Source organism: Halichoerus grypus, chromosome 4 (assembly GCF_964656455.1).
Source record: "Halichoerus grypus chromosome 4, mHalGry1.hap1.1, whole genome shotgun sequence".
Lineage (NCBI taxonomy): Eukaryota > Metazoa > Chordata > Mammalia > Carnivora > Phocidae > Halichoerus > Halichoerus grypus.
The window spans coordinates 13399099-13417560 of record NC_135715.1 but is presented as its reverse complement, the minus strand read 5'-3'; the positions used below and the strand labels follow the sequence as shown (position 1 = coordinate 13417560).

The window sequence follows — 18462 nt, the reverse complement described above, 5'->3', positions numbered from 1 at the left end:
TACTCACCAAGGTGCGTGGAGGTTATTGCAGTGGATGTCAGTATATTTAGTTACCATAGTTCCCGGGATTGTCATACTGTGCCCAAATTTGGAGTTCTGATATTTCAGGGGATCTTGCAACATCGTCAAAGACAACCCAAAGGAATATAGTTTCAGAACAAAAGCCAGCTTCTTTCTGACAATGACATGAAAATTATTGAATTTGTCATGTCTTTTTAGTTGAAGTGAGAGGCTCATTTGAACCAGCCTCAATGCAGTTGGATAAAGTCAAAGTATTCTTACTCTAGCGGCAAGATTACTCAATACACTGAAAAAAACCTCTTATTTTATTTCCTTATTTAAAAGAACAAATGGGAGTGATGACTGCAGTCAGAAGATATTAGTATTCCATTCACCTGGGCTCCATATCCCAACACAAAGAATTTCTGTAATGCAGTTTGTATTATTGTCCAGGGATTTCCCTTTCTTTTGATTAATTAGACCCTGAAAATGCACTTAAAGCTTTGATTCCAGAAAAGGAGGCATTTATTTTCTTTAGAGCCTGATTCTTTCACAATACGTCTTAGAACGTGAGCATCGTCCTCACCAGATTTTTTTTTTTTTAAAGCGAAAATAAGCCAGACAGAACTTCTCTTTGGTAATTTTCACACAAAGGGTATCTGATCTTCCAGCAAGCGATCTTTCTTCACACACTTCAAAATGGGGCTACACAGATTCCTATTTTGTAAAAGGAAACAGGACCGGCTGCCCTCAGCTAGAGAAGTTTCAATTGTCCAAGAAAACATGTAAAGGGATTTTGAATTCCATCCTATTTGTCCACATCCCTTTCTTCCGCATCAAAATGGCAGCTCTGATGATTGTCGTCAGGGTTTTCTGACTTCTCAGATTGGGTCTTTGCCCGTAATGCCCGGCATGGGCCCTTGGTTTGCACACCTTGACTCGCGGTTGGATTGTTCTTTGACCCAGAGAAAGGAAAACCCCGCTGGATGTACACAAACCTGCAGGTGGCCCAGAGAGGGCAGGGGACCCAAAATGTTGGTGAGGCCAACGAGAATGGATGCCAAGTGACCGACACAGAGTAGAGGCTCAACTAAAGAGAACCTTTTTCTCTGCTTAGGTGCCTAAGGAAGCTCCCAAGACCCACCATGCTCAGTGATCTCTCGGGTCTAGTCTAAGCCTGAAGACCTTTCAGTGTAGCTAAACATATGCCAAATGTATCCTCTCAATCAGAATATCTGTGCACTACAAAACCATATTATAATGTGATTATTAATCCACACAGATTTTTATTTAAAATACACTCTACACATGTGCTTCAAAGCATGAGGTGTGCAAGATATTGATAGGTATGCTCAACCCTCCAAAACCTTAGCGTTTCCTTGAAAAGACCCGACATAGGCGTCTAGGAAGGATAACCCACAGCCTGCAGTGGGAGAAAAGGAGACGCTGTTGCCGTCCAGCTCAGTTGAGAGCTTTGTTTCTTTCTTCACATTCTTGGATTATTCTGATTTCTGTGGACATTAAGTTTCATCAATCAAAGATCAAAAAAAAAGAATATTAACCTTCCAGGTGATTATCCCAGGGAGAAATATTTAATATTTCTTTTCCTACTTGGAGACTTCATTAAATGTGCTTTGTTAAATCGAAATTTTATTCATAACTACCAGCCTTCAGAGACATAATCACTCTTCTAGTTAGCACAGCAGACAAAATCAACCCAACAGTAGATTTGCTCTGGAACTCCCGAGGACTGGAAAAGTGGAGAGAACGGAGTTCCAGAAGGTTGAGGCCAAATGATTCCGGGCTGGTGTTCTCAGTGCACTCTGGGAGAACAGGCTACACAGCCTTATGTAGTTAGCACAGATAATTTAAACTTAAAGAAATGCATTATTTAACAATCTAGAAACTGTACAGCAACCAAAGGTTTTAAACGAACGTGGAGTCATGGGAGTTACATAATGGGGAACTTACATCTGCAGAAAGACTATCCAGTACAAAGAAGCTTTCTTATTGTGGGGCTCTCTGGGTTTTAAAAATGTTGCACTCCTACTTTCAGGACATTGATTTCATATTATTTGATGGCCTCTCTCAAGACTGCCTTACAAAACATTTCTCTGTTGGCTGTTCTAAATCTCTTCTCTGCCTTCAATCTTTTTCCCTCTTTATTTCTATCCCCCCCCTTCTCTACCTTACCGCCTGTCATCTCTATGCTTTTGATCCTGAATCATCAGATGATGACGAAAAGCCCTTGATTTGCAAAGGAAAATGTCATTAATTGTTCCGCATTTTGAGAGCTTAGTACTGTCCCATCTTATTTCAAATGCTGTAGTTCCAACTCAGAACTTCAGAATACCACGTTTTGTGTTGATTGCGCAAACCTTAGGGATTTACCTATTGTGCTACACATAGAAAGGGGGTATTTCATTTTTTATTTGCATTGGAGCTATTCCTTTGATTTTTTTTTTTCACAGAATTCCATCATAGAATTTTCCCATCTTTTACAGCAATTATCAAGGAATAGGAAAATTTTTTCATTGTGGTGAAGATTCAGTCAATCTTTGTTAATATTTCAGCTGTTTAAATGAGACTATCTGCCCCAAAGTATGGTTATAAGTTAAAAATATTATTTTACGTCTACTATTTCAAGCAGTCCTTTGCTATTTTTTTTTTTTTAGCTGTTTGCTATTTTTAGCTGTTGTTCTGAGAGTTCCACTTCTCATTAATTGGGTTGGTCACTGATTATAACTAAAAGTACACACAGAATTATTAAGTATAAATGATTCTGATAGCTGAGAACACGAAATACCTGTTTTCGAAGGGTATTTTCTTAGCGTAATCCGGTAAGTTGATTGAGATAAATTGGATTATAATTTCAAATGTAGTGGAAAACAGAATGGATGATAAGTTAGTCGGTAGAAACAGTACAATGGATTGAGAGTGGGAAATTTGAGAAACTTACTATTCATATTCAAAACTTGTTAAGTTTGGAACCTGCTCCCGCATTGCCAGATTCACGCTAACAGACTGAAGAGAAGAATTGAGACAATTATCCACATGATTCAGACAAAAAAATTAAGATCCAAACCCAAACAGTTTTGCCTCAATAATCTTGTGTTTGAATATTTTTTTGCCTGAATTTCTTGTCTCAGTTTGCCACTTCATTTTGTTAGGCTAGATCTTCATTAAAAATGACTTTTACAAAAGTTGAAGAGAATATCTTTTTTTTTTTTTTTGACTTGGATCTTATACTTAGCACATTTGTTATTTTACATTTGAAAACTAACTTATCAGAAGTTCTTCAGTCCTGTGGCCCTTGAAAATTTTGCATTTTTTTCTGAAGCAATATAAAAAATGCTTATGGTGTGTATGCAAGCTGCTGTTTTAATTAACTTTCCTGAATTTCAAACATCTATATTTTACTCTCTTATATGCTTTTAACTAAGGTATAGTAGATGCATTTTTGCTTCGATACTAATTTAAGGTGTAATATTCATTTCTTTAGAGAACATTTTTGTTGTTGTGCATGCCTAGTGTTTTGTACGTTGTATATTGCATTCAGAATATTTTTTTCCTTCTCACCTATCCACAATGCAATGCCGTTCCCATGATGCACCTCTGCTTGCTGTTTACCTGTATGTTAATTCGCTTGAATCCCATTGGCCCACTGCCATCATGTGCTCGCTGCCTGTTATTAAAAGACTCAGTCGACTGCCAAAGCAATGAAGCGACCTCTCGAAGCATCTGTAGACCTGGTACTTTGACCTTTCACCTTTCGCTTTGCATGTAGCTTTTCAGAGAACCATCTGAGATTTGTATTACTTGTAAAATCGGTTGCAAACAATCATTATTATTAATTAATGGAGAAAATTCAATAAGGTGTTTAGCCATCTCATTGTCATACGTAATATGTGAAATAAATTAATCCTAACAAATTTTAATACCTTTTCCAAAAGAGTGAAGCAAATTTAAATTACTTGCCTCGGAAAATGTTCCTTATAATTCTTATTAACCTTTAAAATCCAAGCAATTGCCGTTTAGTTAATGAAGAGAATAGGTATTAATAATAACACACATGCTTCTTTCCCCCCTTAGAATAGTTTAACTCATTTTAAAAGCTGAAGCCATTTTTTTCTTTCCTTTTTTTTGGTGTTGCTTGATAGTTTTTCTTTTCCTTAGTTGAGATGCTACCGTTTTGGGTTACAGAAATCATGCTTTCGCTCTCAATAACAAATTCTCACTCATTCGACATTGCCGCTGTTTAAATTAAGGTGCATGGCAGAGGCATCTCCTTAGCTGTCATTTTGAAAAAGAATGTTGTAGTTGATGATCTCTGTGGACTCTGGCGGTGTGGTGACTTTGAGTTATACACGTCCTATCCAATTCTTTCCTTACAGGCCTTTCCTCCTGGTGCTCTTCATCCTTTACCAAAGAGACAAGCCCTTGAAAAAAGCAACGGTGCCAACACGGTCTTCAGTCCCAGCGTCTTGCACTACCAGCAGGCTCTCACCAGTGCGCAGCTGCAGCAGCATGCGGCCTTCATCCCAACAGGTGCGTGCCCTGGCGGTTCCGAGTCCTTTGTCCGCGTGCCCTTCGGTCATGTGCTTTCTTCGCATTTCCTCTAAGCTGTTTGGTGGCATCTAGTTTGCTCGTAAAGGTATAGTCAGTGTAGCGTGAGACTCATCCTTGTCCCAGCTAGCGAGCGGTATTTCCTTTGCCTGGAATGATAGCTAGAGGCTGCTAGGATTCTAAAGCCAAATAGTCTGTAGAGTCGAGGGACAGGCTGAACCCGTGAGAAGCAGATAGCAGTGAGGCCTTTCGGTTTCTTGTGTTTACACACGCTGTGCAAAATTGTTCATGTCAACGAGACCTTTTATGTGTGACAATTGAAATTTGTCTTTAACCCTGAATGACCTAAAAATAGCAATTCCAGTAAGTACTAACCTTTTTTTTTTTCTATTCCTATTCAGAGCACTAAAAAAAAAAGCAAAAACAAAAACAAAAAAAAGGCTATTCAAATTAAAGCAACCCTCTACTCATATTTTACATTCATCCTCTTCTCTTTCGCCATCCTTCTCAACTTCACCAAGTGCACCAATAGAGCTCTTATCCTCGGTTTCTAAGCCAATGCCCGATAACAGTAGCTGCAAAGGCCCATTAACTGTACCATTCCACTAAGAGATGAATTCTGTTAATCACAGAATCCTGAAGCTTAGAGGATTCTTCGTGATCTCCTCATGCAGGCGATTGTTTTACAGATGACAAAACTGAGGCCCCCTAAATGGGAGGTGACTTCCCAAGGTGGCACAAAGAGCCGGCCCCTAGTGTCCCTGTGACCAATCCAAAGTCCCATGACATGACACCACCCAGCTTCCACACGTGGAGTCACAGAGTTCTCCCGTAGAGCTTGGCAGACATAAAACATCAGATAGAAGTGAAGAAACAAAAGCGTAGTGCATGGCAGCCCTCCCCCATTTTTTACCCACTTCCCTGACCACAGACCTATGTACACCATGTACGCACACAGAGTCACCTTAAATGGATCATGGTTTTGACTTCCTTGGTCTGCATTAGAAGCAGGGATGATAGCCTCAAAATAAATAAAATTTCCTAGTATTCAAAAAAAAAAAAGAACCAGAGAGTGACTTAGGCTTCTGTGAGGAGACTGTCCATTCAGTTCTTAGTTTTGAAGTCCAAATTTTCATCCCATGAGAGTGACTGGAAGGTAAATACAGATGAACAACAGTTTTATCACAAAGAGCTTGTTGGTCCTAATCCACGTGGTTGGACTTTTCGGGTCTATTATCCATCTCTTTAAATCCTGTAGCCTATCAGGAATTAACGTGGGAGGGAGTAGAAGTATTTCTGTGGTATTCTTTGTATAAAAGCTTCACTTTAAAAACAATGATCAAACTTGTTAATGATATTTATTATAGTAAACATATAAATTATGTCAGCAAAATGGTTCTTAGTGTTTAGTTTTCATATTTCACTTCTGCTCTTCTCTTAAGGAGACTTACAGACCTGTAGAGTGAGTCTCTACGTCAGTACTTACTGGGGGTTTCCCTCCTGTTCTAGTACAACCTCAGCCAGTGACATTTCAGGGCAGGCATCTAGCATAGCAGGACTTGTACTTGGAATCCACTGGATATAACATGTTTATAAAATAATTTCTAGTAGGTAAACTTACCTCGAGGTCTTAAATGACTTCCTTAAGCGTCTTATAGACCTCATCACTAGATACCTTAGGAGAAAAAATTAGGGAGGAATGTACCGAGGGGTAGAACATAAAAGGACAAGTCTTTTTCTGGAGACTGGGTAACAATTTCACTACCATTTCCTGGCAATGCCTTTGAAACCTTGGACCTAAGTCGTGTGAAAGTCTGAAGGCCTCTAACTCGTATTTAACACTTCAGTCCAATCATGACAGCTCTGTTAAATCACTGCAAGAATCCTTATTTTAAAGTATTTCACCTGGAAACCATTTAAAGACTTCCAAAGCAAGAATGGATAACATCCCTTATGCAATGACCCAATCCAGTTAATGAAATGACTGTATGGAGGACCGAGAGGCTGTACGGGCTGCCCTGGTTGTGCACTTCCGCCCCCTGCTGGATTCTTTAAACACTGTCCCAGTGTGTCCGGCAACCCGCAGTTGTGAGACTTTGGGAGCCCAAAAGTGGGTCCTAGCCCATTTCATTCTGTGAATTACAAATGTTTCCATCTGTAACATGATATCAATATCACAGTGAACAGCTATGTGGCTCTCATGCTCTGAAATGGTATTTCAGCTTCGAGGAAGTTTTCACATGTTTTTCTTAAATGATGAAAGAGAAAATAATTTAATCAAAAGCAAGTTAGCATAATCGTTCCCCCACTTAAATCCCTAACAGAAATCTCAGTGTTTGTTTTGGCTCTAGTTTTTATTGCAGGCTTTCTTTCTCATAAACCACATTTTCAACTAAATTTTAAAACAGTAATGATGATAATCATTCATGGTCAATCACCCTTGTCTTAAATCTCTGCAAATTAAATGACAGTGTTCAAAAATCATTTTTGTGACTTGGTAGATGGTGGGCCCCTGATTTTTAAACTGACAGATTTTGATTTTTCTGTAAGTACTTTCTATCAACAATGATCGTATATATGAAACACAGAGCATCTCATGTGCTCCTGGAGGTTACCCTTTACTGAAAGGCCATTCCTACTGAAATTCTGGGGGTTGTTTTTTTTTAAGATCCCTAATTTTTCTTTCTTGTTTTTTCACTGAGGTATAATTGGCATATCACATTGTATTAGTTGTAGGCGTATGACATAACGGGTCAATATTTGCAGACACTGTGACATGAGCATTACAATCAATCCACTTGCCATCTGTTCTCCACAGTGAAGTTTTTGATATCTTACGAAAACTCCCCCATTGACACCATGTGAATTTGGATTTTAGGAATTCTGCCTCCAGGGTGTGGAGATAGGAGTATAAAACATTGTGCAAAATATGGGATTCTTCTCCCAAACCATGCTCATAGAAATATCACCTTGGCTGATGCCCTAGCATGTTTGTAGTGGGTGAGACTTTTCCTTTTCTCCTTTTTTGATAGGGATTATTTTAATCTAGGAGTCCATACTTGTTCTTCGCTATGTTAGGCCAGTGGCAGAAACCACACACACTCTCAAAAACAGCAGGGTCATAATTCTCGGCATTTCTCTGACAGGTTTATTGTGTTACTATAAGTGTTCTTACAGGCATTGTCTCATTAGTCTTCGAGAGAGTTCTGCCAGTGGCCGGCATGATTATTTGCATTTTGCAGATGGGAAAACTGAAGCTGTGTGTCTGTGCTGCAGAGTGGAATATATAATTCGTGGAATTATCCAGAGAATCCTGACTCACAGATTCTAGTGTTGAAATATTTGTGCAAACGCAGCAGAGAACAGTTGAGAAGTCTCTGTTGATAGAATTAGTGTCTTAGTGGAATGCTTCAGCCGGTCAGAACAAAACGACCCACCGAGTCCCTCTTTATCTCATTATATTGGATGTACAGAATAAGTAGAACAAGGAAAAGCACTAGTGTAAATATTGCCTATTGATCCAAAACCGTAAGGTTACATAGGGTTGTCTATCACACACCTTGGTGAAAGATTCGTCAGCGTTTAGTTGAAACTGGACCTTTGCAACCACAGCCAAATGTATTTGCCCCCCTTAATTCGGCAAACAGTTCTTGAACACAGAGTAAGTTCTAGGTTCCAGATCCAGTAATGAGACTACGAAGGAGTTCGGAACTAGGGAAAAGCCAATACAGTGACGAGCGCTAAGGGCCCGTCGGGGCACGAGCAAAGCTCTGAGAGTGCAGAAAGCACTAGTGTGTTGGGGCTGTCAGCATGTGCTGGGGGGGGGGTGGTGGGGGCAAAGGAAACTGAGAAAGAAGCGACTGTCCGAAGGAGAAGAAATTTGCTTAGGACTTTGAAAGGAAGATTTTACCAGTGGCAGAAGAGCATCCCAGGCAGGGGGGGACGTAGTTGGGGAGAGCATAGTTAGGGAGAGCAGGGGTTGGGGAGAGCATAGTTAGGAAGAGCAGGGGTTGGGGAGAGCATAGTTAGGGAGAGCAGGGGTTGGGGAGAGCATAGTTAGGGAGAGCAGGGGTTGGGGAGAGCATAGTTAGGGAGAGCAGGGGTTGGGGAGAGCATAGTTAGGGATTGCAAGTTCATTTTAGCTGCAATGTCAAGTACTGAAGGGGTAGGCAGAGGGTACCGAGGCAGAAAAGACGAGGAGCAGAATCTGGCACTGAGTCAGATGGCCACACACAGCCAAAACTATGCATTTCCAATATTCATGTCACTTTTAGACCACAAAGAGAGCGAGAGAAGCTCATCAGATGAATCTGGTAGAGCATTTCAGCCACATCCTGAACTGAGCTAAAGTGACATGTTTAGTCCCAGCTCAGTGTGGCTGCAGGAGGTGGTGGTGGTGGTGGTGGTGGTTTGCAACCCAGGGACATTCTCGCGGCCACGACACAGGAAAGAAACACTCCCCCCCCCCACACACACACACTGGAATGCAAGAGAATAGCAGAATTTGTATAGGGATAACTTTGAATCCAGCCACGGTTCGCTTTAAAATAAAGTCATTGACAAAATGGGTACTTTAATAAATTTTAGGAACCAGCTACTCCCAATACACTCACTAATGACTGAAAACTCTCATTCAACCAATCGACCACCTACTATGTGCCCCAGAGACCTAGACAGACATGAATCCTCCCAGAGTTGACAGGAGAGGAGGAGAGATGGATATTCAATAAATGCCCATATAAATATATAACTTAAATGCTTTATAAGGCCGATGAATGAAAAAGTAGAGTTCAGTAAGCTTAAAAATAATAAACTGATTTAAATGGCAGATGGAGATAGGTCAAAGAACAATTGAACAGTTTTCTAAAGAAGTGACACATACCTTGAGACCGGGAAGATGAAAAGAGTGGGGCGAAGATTATTCCAGGCAGAGGGGAGGGCTTGTGGGAAGCCCAAAAGTAGGACAAAAGTGTGATGTGTTCAGTTCAAAGAAATGAAAGGCTAATCTGCCTAGGTCACGGTGCCCGCCCCCGGAGAAGGGTATGGAATGGAGCTGGGAAGAGAGTCAGAGAGTGGACCATAGGGGGCCTTTATCCTAAAAGCAATGAAAAGGCAGTGAATCATTCCAGCAGAGAAGTGAACAGACCTGTATTTAGAAAGGTGAAGAGTGGAGCGGATTAGGCAGGGGACAGGAAGGCAAACAGGATGACAAGATAGGACGTCATGACATGGCCCAGCCTAGAGATAATGGCGATCAGGACCGGAGGAGTGGCAGTAGAGATGTACAGACAGGCCAATATAAGATGCATTTTAGAAACAGGATTGCTTTGGCTTATTGGTGAGTTGGAGCAGGGCATTTCAAGAGGGAAGGTAGATGCATAAATTTGGAAGCCTTGAGCTTATAGATAGTATTTAAATCCTGGATTGGATGATATGCCCAGAAAAAGTACAGAGTAGATGAAAAGGAACCAGAACTGAGTCCTGAAAAACTCCAGCATATAAGCTATAAAGTATGTGTGTGTCTGTGCGTGTAGGGAGGGGAGGGACGGGGGGTATTAGAAAATCCAAGGGAAAAGAATGGTTTATTACGGAGGGAGTGGCCAAGTGTTAAATGTTACCAAGACTCACATTAGATGAAGATGGAAGAGTTCCTAATAACTGCACAAATAGGAAGTTCTTGAGGACATTAGCAGTTGGAGTAGAGACCTGAATATGGAAGTCAACTTGGAGAGGATCGAAGAGCAAGTGGGGTAAAGGAAGTGAAAATTTATGAGCAGGCAACTGTCCAGAAGTTTGTTTATGAAGATTAGAAAGATAGGGCCAGAGAAAGAGAAGGGTTTTGAGGGGTGTGTGTGTGTGTGTGTGTGTGTGTGTGTGAAGTCAGATTCATTAACATGCGTTTGCTGAAGAATCCAGTAATAATCCAGTTTAAATAACCTCTGTTCCTGACTGGTTAACGTTAGCCTGACCAAAATGTAGATCAGGCAGAAAGTATCCCTCAGGTGTGGACAGTTCAGCAGAGAGAGAACAAAGGTCTACGCATCTCAGATTCTTCACCTGGTATCTCAGAACACAGTTCTAAAACCCTAAGCAGGTACACCCATTTGTTAAAGAGACGTTTCATTCATTCATTAAAAATGCATGCTCTGTCACTTCCATGACACACCATCTTCAGGTATATAATCCTTATATTACCTTGATTTTTAGTCTAAGGAACTGAACCAGAAGTAGATAATTCATTTTTTCAGTACTCTACCACATACATCTCTCTTCAGGGTCAGAGTTTTCGGATTCAAGCTTATTAATACGGCCCCCCGCAGGGAAGGTAGCTATTCCCCTGGAGGGATTGAAATCTTCCCTCCCTTTCCTCCCTTTCCCCCATCCTTCAACTTGGACACCAACCTGAGATATCCTAGGAGTTTTGCCAAAGATCTCCGTCAGGGATCACCTAATAGCAGCCATGACACAGTCGCTAGGCCTGGTCCTAAGTCAGCCCGTTTGGCACGGTTTGGCCTCTACGCTCTTTAGGCTTTATTGCTAGGCACCGCTCCTTTATCATGATGAATCTCATAGCAGAAGACAGGTCACGTACACATCCAGGTCATTCTGTCACAGGAACTTCAGTCTTCCTATGCTGTAGGGCTTCTAGGCAATCATCTAAAATTCACCTGACCTGCGAGCGTTTGATTTGGAGGATACGGAATCTTAGTTACTGTTTTGATTTTCACATTGTTTTTGACACGAAACAAGCAAACAAGCAAACAGACGTTTAATGCAATAAGGTCAGTGTAATCCAGCGAATACAAGCCCTGACCTGGATTTAGAAGTAGATTCTATTTCTAGCCTTACCCTCGATCCCCACTACGCATGACCTTGGAGTAGTTACTATGCCTCAGATTTTTCATCTGTAAAATACCCACTTCCTACCTTGGAGGATTAACCTCGATGATGTCTGTAAAGGTCTTAGAGGAAGGACACTCTCGACATTGTCACATGTCATTCTTTAGAAGAATCATGTCGATGGAGCCGAGTAAAAAGTGTGAAAAGCATTGAAGGAGTGAGCTTTGAGTAATATTGGCTTCCAACAAGTCAGAGATATTTGTGTCAGTCCTAAAAACGTAAATAACTCTAAAAGACTGTGTTAACTAACCCTACTGATTTCTGGTTGTGCTTCAATCTCACTTTGAATGTTAACTCTAAACCGCTAACCTGTTTCTTTCCCTTTATTCACTTTTCCACCTGCCATTGCATGACATGCAGGGTCAGTTTTGTGCATGACTCCCGCTACCAGTATTGGTAGGTTTCAACCTTTTTTTATTTGTCTTTTTCTATTATGTACAGTACCTTCACTTGCTTGAAATTTATATCAGAGATGGTAGAAATGCTTTAGGAAATGGTAGATCTGAAGGCTTTATTTGGCTTTAGAGTTAATGGATAGGTTTTTTTAAGATGTACTTATATTATTTAAGAAAATGATCGTTTTAATGTGACCAGAATAACCACTGTGCTAGAACAACCACTGCAAGACATAAAACCACAAGTACTGCTTTTTAATGATCTGTATTTTGTTTCTCTTTATAGTTTATATGGTTTAGCGTAAGAGAAAAAAAAAGCTGACTTTCTCAGAAAGGCAGGCTAATTTCATCAATGTTTTAAAGTTTCATAGTGGTGTGCCTTTATCTCCTTTTTGCTGTGTGTTAGAGTTATCAGAGTTTCCCAGAAGTATTTATTTTTAAAAACCGTAAATGGATGTATTTTGAAAACAAATGTCTGAACTGCGTTGCTTTAGTATCCTTTTTAATTTTAAGTCTCAATTTCTTTGGGGTGATTATTTGGACCTTAGCACTCCCTTAGATGTTAAATTTTAATACTATATCGTTATCTCTACACATCCAGTGCCTTGGTACAAAGTCTGTCTTTAGGCCGTATGGATGAGTTCCATTTAGAATAAAGAGAAGTAAACATTGGCCAAATTTGCCTGCTACTTCGCAGTAACTACGTTGGAATTTACATCAAGGCCACGATTTTTGCTCTGCCATTTATGAACCCAGAATAAACCCCAACCTCCAACAATTTCTGCCCCAAAAAAGCAGCTCCAGATTGACAAAAATGTTCAATTTAACCATAATTAATTCCAAAGAATATCCTACCCCAAATTAGGCCGACATGTCGAGCCTTGGATGTTCTAGAATGACAAAAACGAGTATCATATCTTCTTACTTCATTGGACGTTCCATTTCGCGTTTTTGGAGGAAACCTAACCGTACCTACAACCCTAGGCTCCCCATTGGGAATGATAAATTGCCAGAAGTAAAAATGTTGATAAATACATCAACCAAAGTAATCTGCTTTGGCCTTTCTGGGAATCACTGATTATGTTTTAAAACTTCCTTTAATTGTACTTGTAATAAGCTATTTTCCCTTTTTTATTTCTCTCCCATGCTTCCTTGCTTTGCATTGTGATTGCATGCCATCTGCTGGTTTAACCCATGATGGCTTGCTGCTCTGATATTCACCATGCCAAAATACCACTTCTATTACCATAATGCTACACCCTCCTGTTCATTGCTCCCATGGTTCCCCTCCTGAAAGTACCCATGATGCACAGCGCTACGTCAGCCACTGTCTCTGCAGCAACAACTCCTGCAACAAGTGTCCCCTTCGCAGCAACAGCCGCAGCCAATCAGGTTTGCTCCTTTTAAAGCTTTCTTTCACAAATCCCAAACTCTAAATGAGTGCTGATATTTAAAAAAAAAATTCTCGGTGAGAATTTTTTTTTCATGTTTATCCATCAAATTTTATTTTTTTAATTAGTTTATAGCAAGCACTTATGGACAGGTTGCACTTATTTAGAGTTAACATTTACTGCAAATAATGATGTAGCTATGTTTTGTGTTGCACTGTTTGTTTTCGTACCTAATATTGTGTAATTAACCTGACAGGCTTCAATTCCTTTTAGTACAGCGTTACGTATCCAGTGGTTTGTGAATTGCCGCAGAAAAATCGTAAAAGCTCGCCCGTGGGTGCTTGAAAACTGGCTCTATTTCGATTCAGTTCATTCAGACCCTATCACCTCTGTGGGGGAGGGGAAAAAAAATTCTCCTCTTAGAAAAGTCTCCCCGTTTTGCCTTCGTGTCAAATTTGAGGTCTGAATGATGCTTGTCAACATCTCGCCTTGGTCGCCTGTGCTCCCAAAGTCACTGGTCCCCACTTCACAGTTTGTCTAGATACTGGTCTAAGAGCCAGGGTGTACTGGAAGAAGAATGCTGGGCGCTGAGTTCACAAAGGCTGGATATAACCAAGTAGGGATGTTTAACTCTGTTGGTTTAATGCATGTGCCAGTAAGACCATGGATGTTCTATTCTCAGTGAGAACCAGTTAATCACGGGCTGACTGTACCCCTAACCCCAGCCAGCCAGCTCGCAGACTTGTGCTCCTGGCACAGGAGATGTGCATGAGGATGGGTGAGCATCAGCCCTCAACCTCGCCTAGAGAAACACGTTACTGTGCACGCCCTCCCTTCATACAAGAGCAGTGGTTTGGGCTTTGTTTTTAGCTTAATTTTTTTAATCAGCTTTACTGATAAAAGATAAAAAGAGACATAGGAGTGAGCTGGAGGGAAGGTTGGAGCTAATGGGAGAAATTGGGAGAAATCATGTCAGGGCGTCAATGGCGGATTCCAGACTGCATTCTGCAGGTGGGAAGGGCTGATTCACACTTTCTACGTCCAAGTGAATAAGTGATTCCAGGGCCATAGGTTTCATCACTGAAAAGACAAGTGTGAGTGCACTTGAATGAAGGAATACAAGTGAAGTCCCCTGATAGTTCTGGCTGCATCCTCTGAATTGTGACGAAGGAGGAAAGAAGGCAGAGGGGGGAAGGCGAGCCCACATGTGCTCTCAGAGGCAGATATAAACTGTTGCTAATTCTTTAGCTCTTCATTTACCACCTCAAAGCCACCTTACCTCTAAGGAAAGCCAACTCAGCCTCCAAACAGATATAACAAAGAATAGCAAATAAGTTTCTTAGCTGGGAAGACTCAAAAGAAATGACGGGGGGCGCCTGGGTGGCTGTCGTTAAGCGTCTGCCTTCGGCTCAGGTCGTGATCCCGGGGTCCTGGGATCGAGCCCCGCATCGGGCTCCTTGCTCCACGGGAAGCCTGCTTCTTCCTCTCCCACTCCCCCTGCTTGTGTTCCCTCTCTTACTGTGTCTCTCTCTGTCAAATAAATAAATAAAATCTTTAAAAAAAAAAAAAATGATGGGATGAAAGAGGGAGAGAAAGTTTGCATCCTTCCATTACTAGGTTCAAAGCACCTCTTTTGCTCGTTTCGTTATGAGGAAGCTAGATACCTGGATATGTATGTCTAAGTCCTGCCTTCTTGAACCACGTTTTTGTGATTTTTGACAAAATTTTTGTGACAAAGTCCTTTCGTAAGAAGACAAGTATAGTATAGTAGTATTCATTATGATGGCAAATTAAGCACTTCTTTTTTTATTTATTTATTTTAGAGAGGAAGAGAGAGAGCTATCGCATGCAGGAGCAAGCGCAAAGCAAGGAGGGGCAGAGGGAGAGGGAGAGAGAAACTTTAGCAGACTCCGTGCTGAGCGCGGAGCCCGGCATGGGGCTCGATCTCAGGATCCTGAGATCAGGACCTGAGCTGAAACCAAGAGTCAGACACTTGACCGACTTCGCCACCCAGCCGCCCAGCAAGTTAAGCACTTCTCATACTGAGAGATCTTTCCTAAGAATGGAAAGGAAGTCAAGATAAAGAAATACTTTGGAGTTTGAGGATAAATTCCATTATTATAATAAATACTTAATCACATATCATAAATATTTTTTCCAGCCTAGTGATTTTTTGGGCTCCCTTTGGGCTCCCAAAAACTTTGAGAGATTGCGTGCATATATATGCGCAGGTTTGTGTGTAGGGAGGCAGGGGTAGGAAGCATGAGATATGCAGAGGCTAAAATATATCATTTTACAGCAGACTGCAATTGGTAAAGGAACCAACGGGTTTAACTTCAATTACATTTAAAGAAATATTATTAAAGAACTATCTGACAGTAGCTTCGAGAATCCTAGACCCTGCGCTGTGCAGTTTATCAGATGTAACAGTTGCTGGATTGCACTTCAGTGATGAAGAGGAGAAATCCTTTAGCAGCTCTTGGTGGAAACCACAGAAAAAGAAATAATCATAAATATAAATTATTCAGGCATGATATTTTTTACGTATTTTCAACAACTTTCAAAGAGCGAAGCAGCTACAAAAGAACTTAGAAATCTTTCCAGTGCCCCCGAAGTCAGAGATTGCTGATGGCTGTGGCATGACAAATTATCCTGTTACTAATTTCACCCTTTAAACTCAGATGGAATCATATCCACGTGAACGAGGTGTCATTTAAACGTAGTAGGTCTCAGTTTCCTTCTCTGTGAAAGGAAGCCTAGCATTAGATCACCTCCAAAGTCCCTTCCAGCCCCAAGATCCAGCAGACCTGTGGTCCCTCAGCTGCTCTGCTGGACCTAGAATCTGGGATGATAGAAAGCTAGACACGGGCAGACTTGGCAAGTAGAGCTAGGGATTTCAGAGCTCAGAGCGTGCTAAGCATCCTGCCTCCTTTGTCCTTCGTGGAGTGATCTGTCTTTAACACAAAACATGCTGGAGTTTTGACAGTCTTTCAGTTCATTGGATCAATTTAGACGGTCAAACCTCATAGGTATTTGTAATTAGATCCAAGTCATTCATAGAAGACAGAAGATAGACCAGAACATCCCATGACAGATCCTCTGGTCCAGTTTCCTTTACATGTTGGTCCGTGGTGAGCCAAGATGAACAAGCCACAAATCTGTAAATTCTATCCTCAGGGCTTCATCGAGGTGCCAGCAATGAAAGTCTCAACTGAACTTAGACTTGTAGCTTGAAATTCAGTGAAGACAAAATCCAAATACTTTGGGGAAATATAAAACAACTTTTTCTAGTTACTCGGCTCTGGGCATAGATACAGAAACAAAAATACAATAAATAAACACACTAGTATTACTCGCAATGACTTCCTGTTTGAACTAAGGCCTTTAGACCTTAATATACAATTATATTTAATAATTTTACTATTACCTAATATTATTTACAAACGACTTGTTATGTACAAGATACTATTCTAAATGGTTTCTCTCTCATGTAATGTACTACATATTACATCACATATCATACCATACGTTTTATATTATATGAGAGAGGGTACTTCTGTATAGATAGACTCAATCCTTACCACAGTCTTATGAGGACAACTTTGGTCATCTCTATCTTATAGGTGGTAAAACCGAAACAGAGGTTAACTACCTTGGCCAAAGTTAAACAGCCAATAAGTGGTTTTGCTGGAACTGAAACCCAGGCAGTTTGGTTCCAGAAGCCTTGTTCTTAACCACCATGCTATACCACCTTTCCCATCACTATAAATACAGGAAAGTCTCTTCTTTCCCCAGTTGCAACTATCTTGCACGTGAGACCCAATAGCAACACACTGTGAAGGAGTGTCAGCTGAAACCAAGGTCACTCCTAAGCCGGGGAGATGAACTGAGTTGGAGCCTGGCTTCAAGCTGGAGATGTAATAACCGGCTCACATCTAGAACCATCTAGCGGATATATATTGATTATAATATATAACCATATGTGAATAGTCTGTGTAATATCATAACCAGTGAGGAGGCTGAAAATTATGAGCAGTATCTATACAAGTCAGATGAGAAGGAAGAAGTAGAGAAGTAAAAAAAGAATTCGTCGTTGGTCCTAGTGAAGCAGGCTCATGGGCTTGTTCTGTGTGACTCACTGTCTTAGTTCTATCCACCAGCCAACAAATGGCTGGGTCACAAGGAAAATCGGAAATGAAAATGAGAATACCATATGAATCAGTCAGTTTCAGCCGCACAGAGAGTCAGAATGTGTAAGTCTATAGACGTCTACAGCGGGACCCATTTCATCTCAGAGGATACATTAAAAAACGTGCAGGTCCCCAGCTAGGTATACTGGGTTACCTAGTTTCTTCATATTGTAAGACATTTTATTTAACAAGCGTACAGGTTGAAATTCCTGTAACTTGAATTATTATACTAGTGTGTCCGGTCATTGCTTTATTATTTTTTATTTCAAAACTGCATCTGTTTCAAGAGGGGAGAAAATAATCCCCCAGGAAATACATTTTAAGTTTTAGCTTCTTCATTTATATACAGAGTTTCTTCAGTTTATCTAGTAACATCCTTGAAGGCTCAGTCTACGTGGCGAGTCTTTCCCTGCACCCCTGTAGCTAGACGTGCTTTCTCTGGCCCCCGAGTCCTACAAGGACTCCACCTGTGTGCTCTTTCGAGCATCTTCGCCCGCGAGACAGAAGGGCAAGCTCACGCGCACGGGCGGGCAGGGAAGTGTACGGTCGAGGTGGAGAGCCAACAGTCTGACTGGTCAGAGCCTCAGTGTGCAGGGGTGACTGCAACCGGGTCTGATTCTTCAATGCCAAGGCGGAGGGTTTTGCCTGATTGGGCCAGTGAAGTTCTTCAGGAAGGATAGTGATAGAACAGAACTCTGGGGAGAGTGAGCGACGGATCTGAGGCAGGAGTCTGGAGAGCAGTGAGGGGTTTTAACAAGAGCCCGAACTGAGGCGGTGGCCCCTAGCGATGGCCTCCTTTGCCTTGCCTTTGCCCCTTACACGGGGAGAGTTACTTTTAACCCAACAGAAACATAAAAACTATTTCATACTATGGCAAAACCCATCCTAGTAAATGTCCCATGGCAGAAAGAGAAATTTGGGCTGACATGAAGGGTTAGCCACAGGAAGTCACCCCTGAAGGACCAGAACTCAGTCCCGTCAAGGACAGCAGTTGAATGCACTCATTGGTCACATGTGTCC

At 41.2% G+C, this 18462-nt stretch overlaps 1 protein-coding gene across 9 annotated transcripts in view; it reads left to right on the top strand.

The window, feature by feature from the left end:
* MBNL2 (muscleblind like splicing regulator 2) overlaps positions 1 to 18462 on the top strand; it is a 155501-nt gene that overhangs the window by 116706 nt on the left and 20333 nt on the right. For 2 of the 9 annotated variants that reach the window (XM_078070172.1, XM_078070173.1), the window contains 3 exons: positions 3699 to 3752; positions 4395 to 4548; positions 11827 to 11862. In XM_078070172.1, the coding sequence (XP_077926298.1) occupies positions 3699 to 3752; positions 4395 to 4548; positions 11827 to 11862 (244 nt within the window). Of the gene's footprint in view, positions 1 to 3698; positions 3753 to 4394; positions 4549 to 11826; positions 11863 to 13158; positions 13254 to 18462 lie in introns of all 9 variants that reach the window. The other 7 variants (XM_078070174.1, XM_078070177.1, XM_078070179.1 and 4 more) reach the window with 7 other exon arrangements.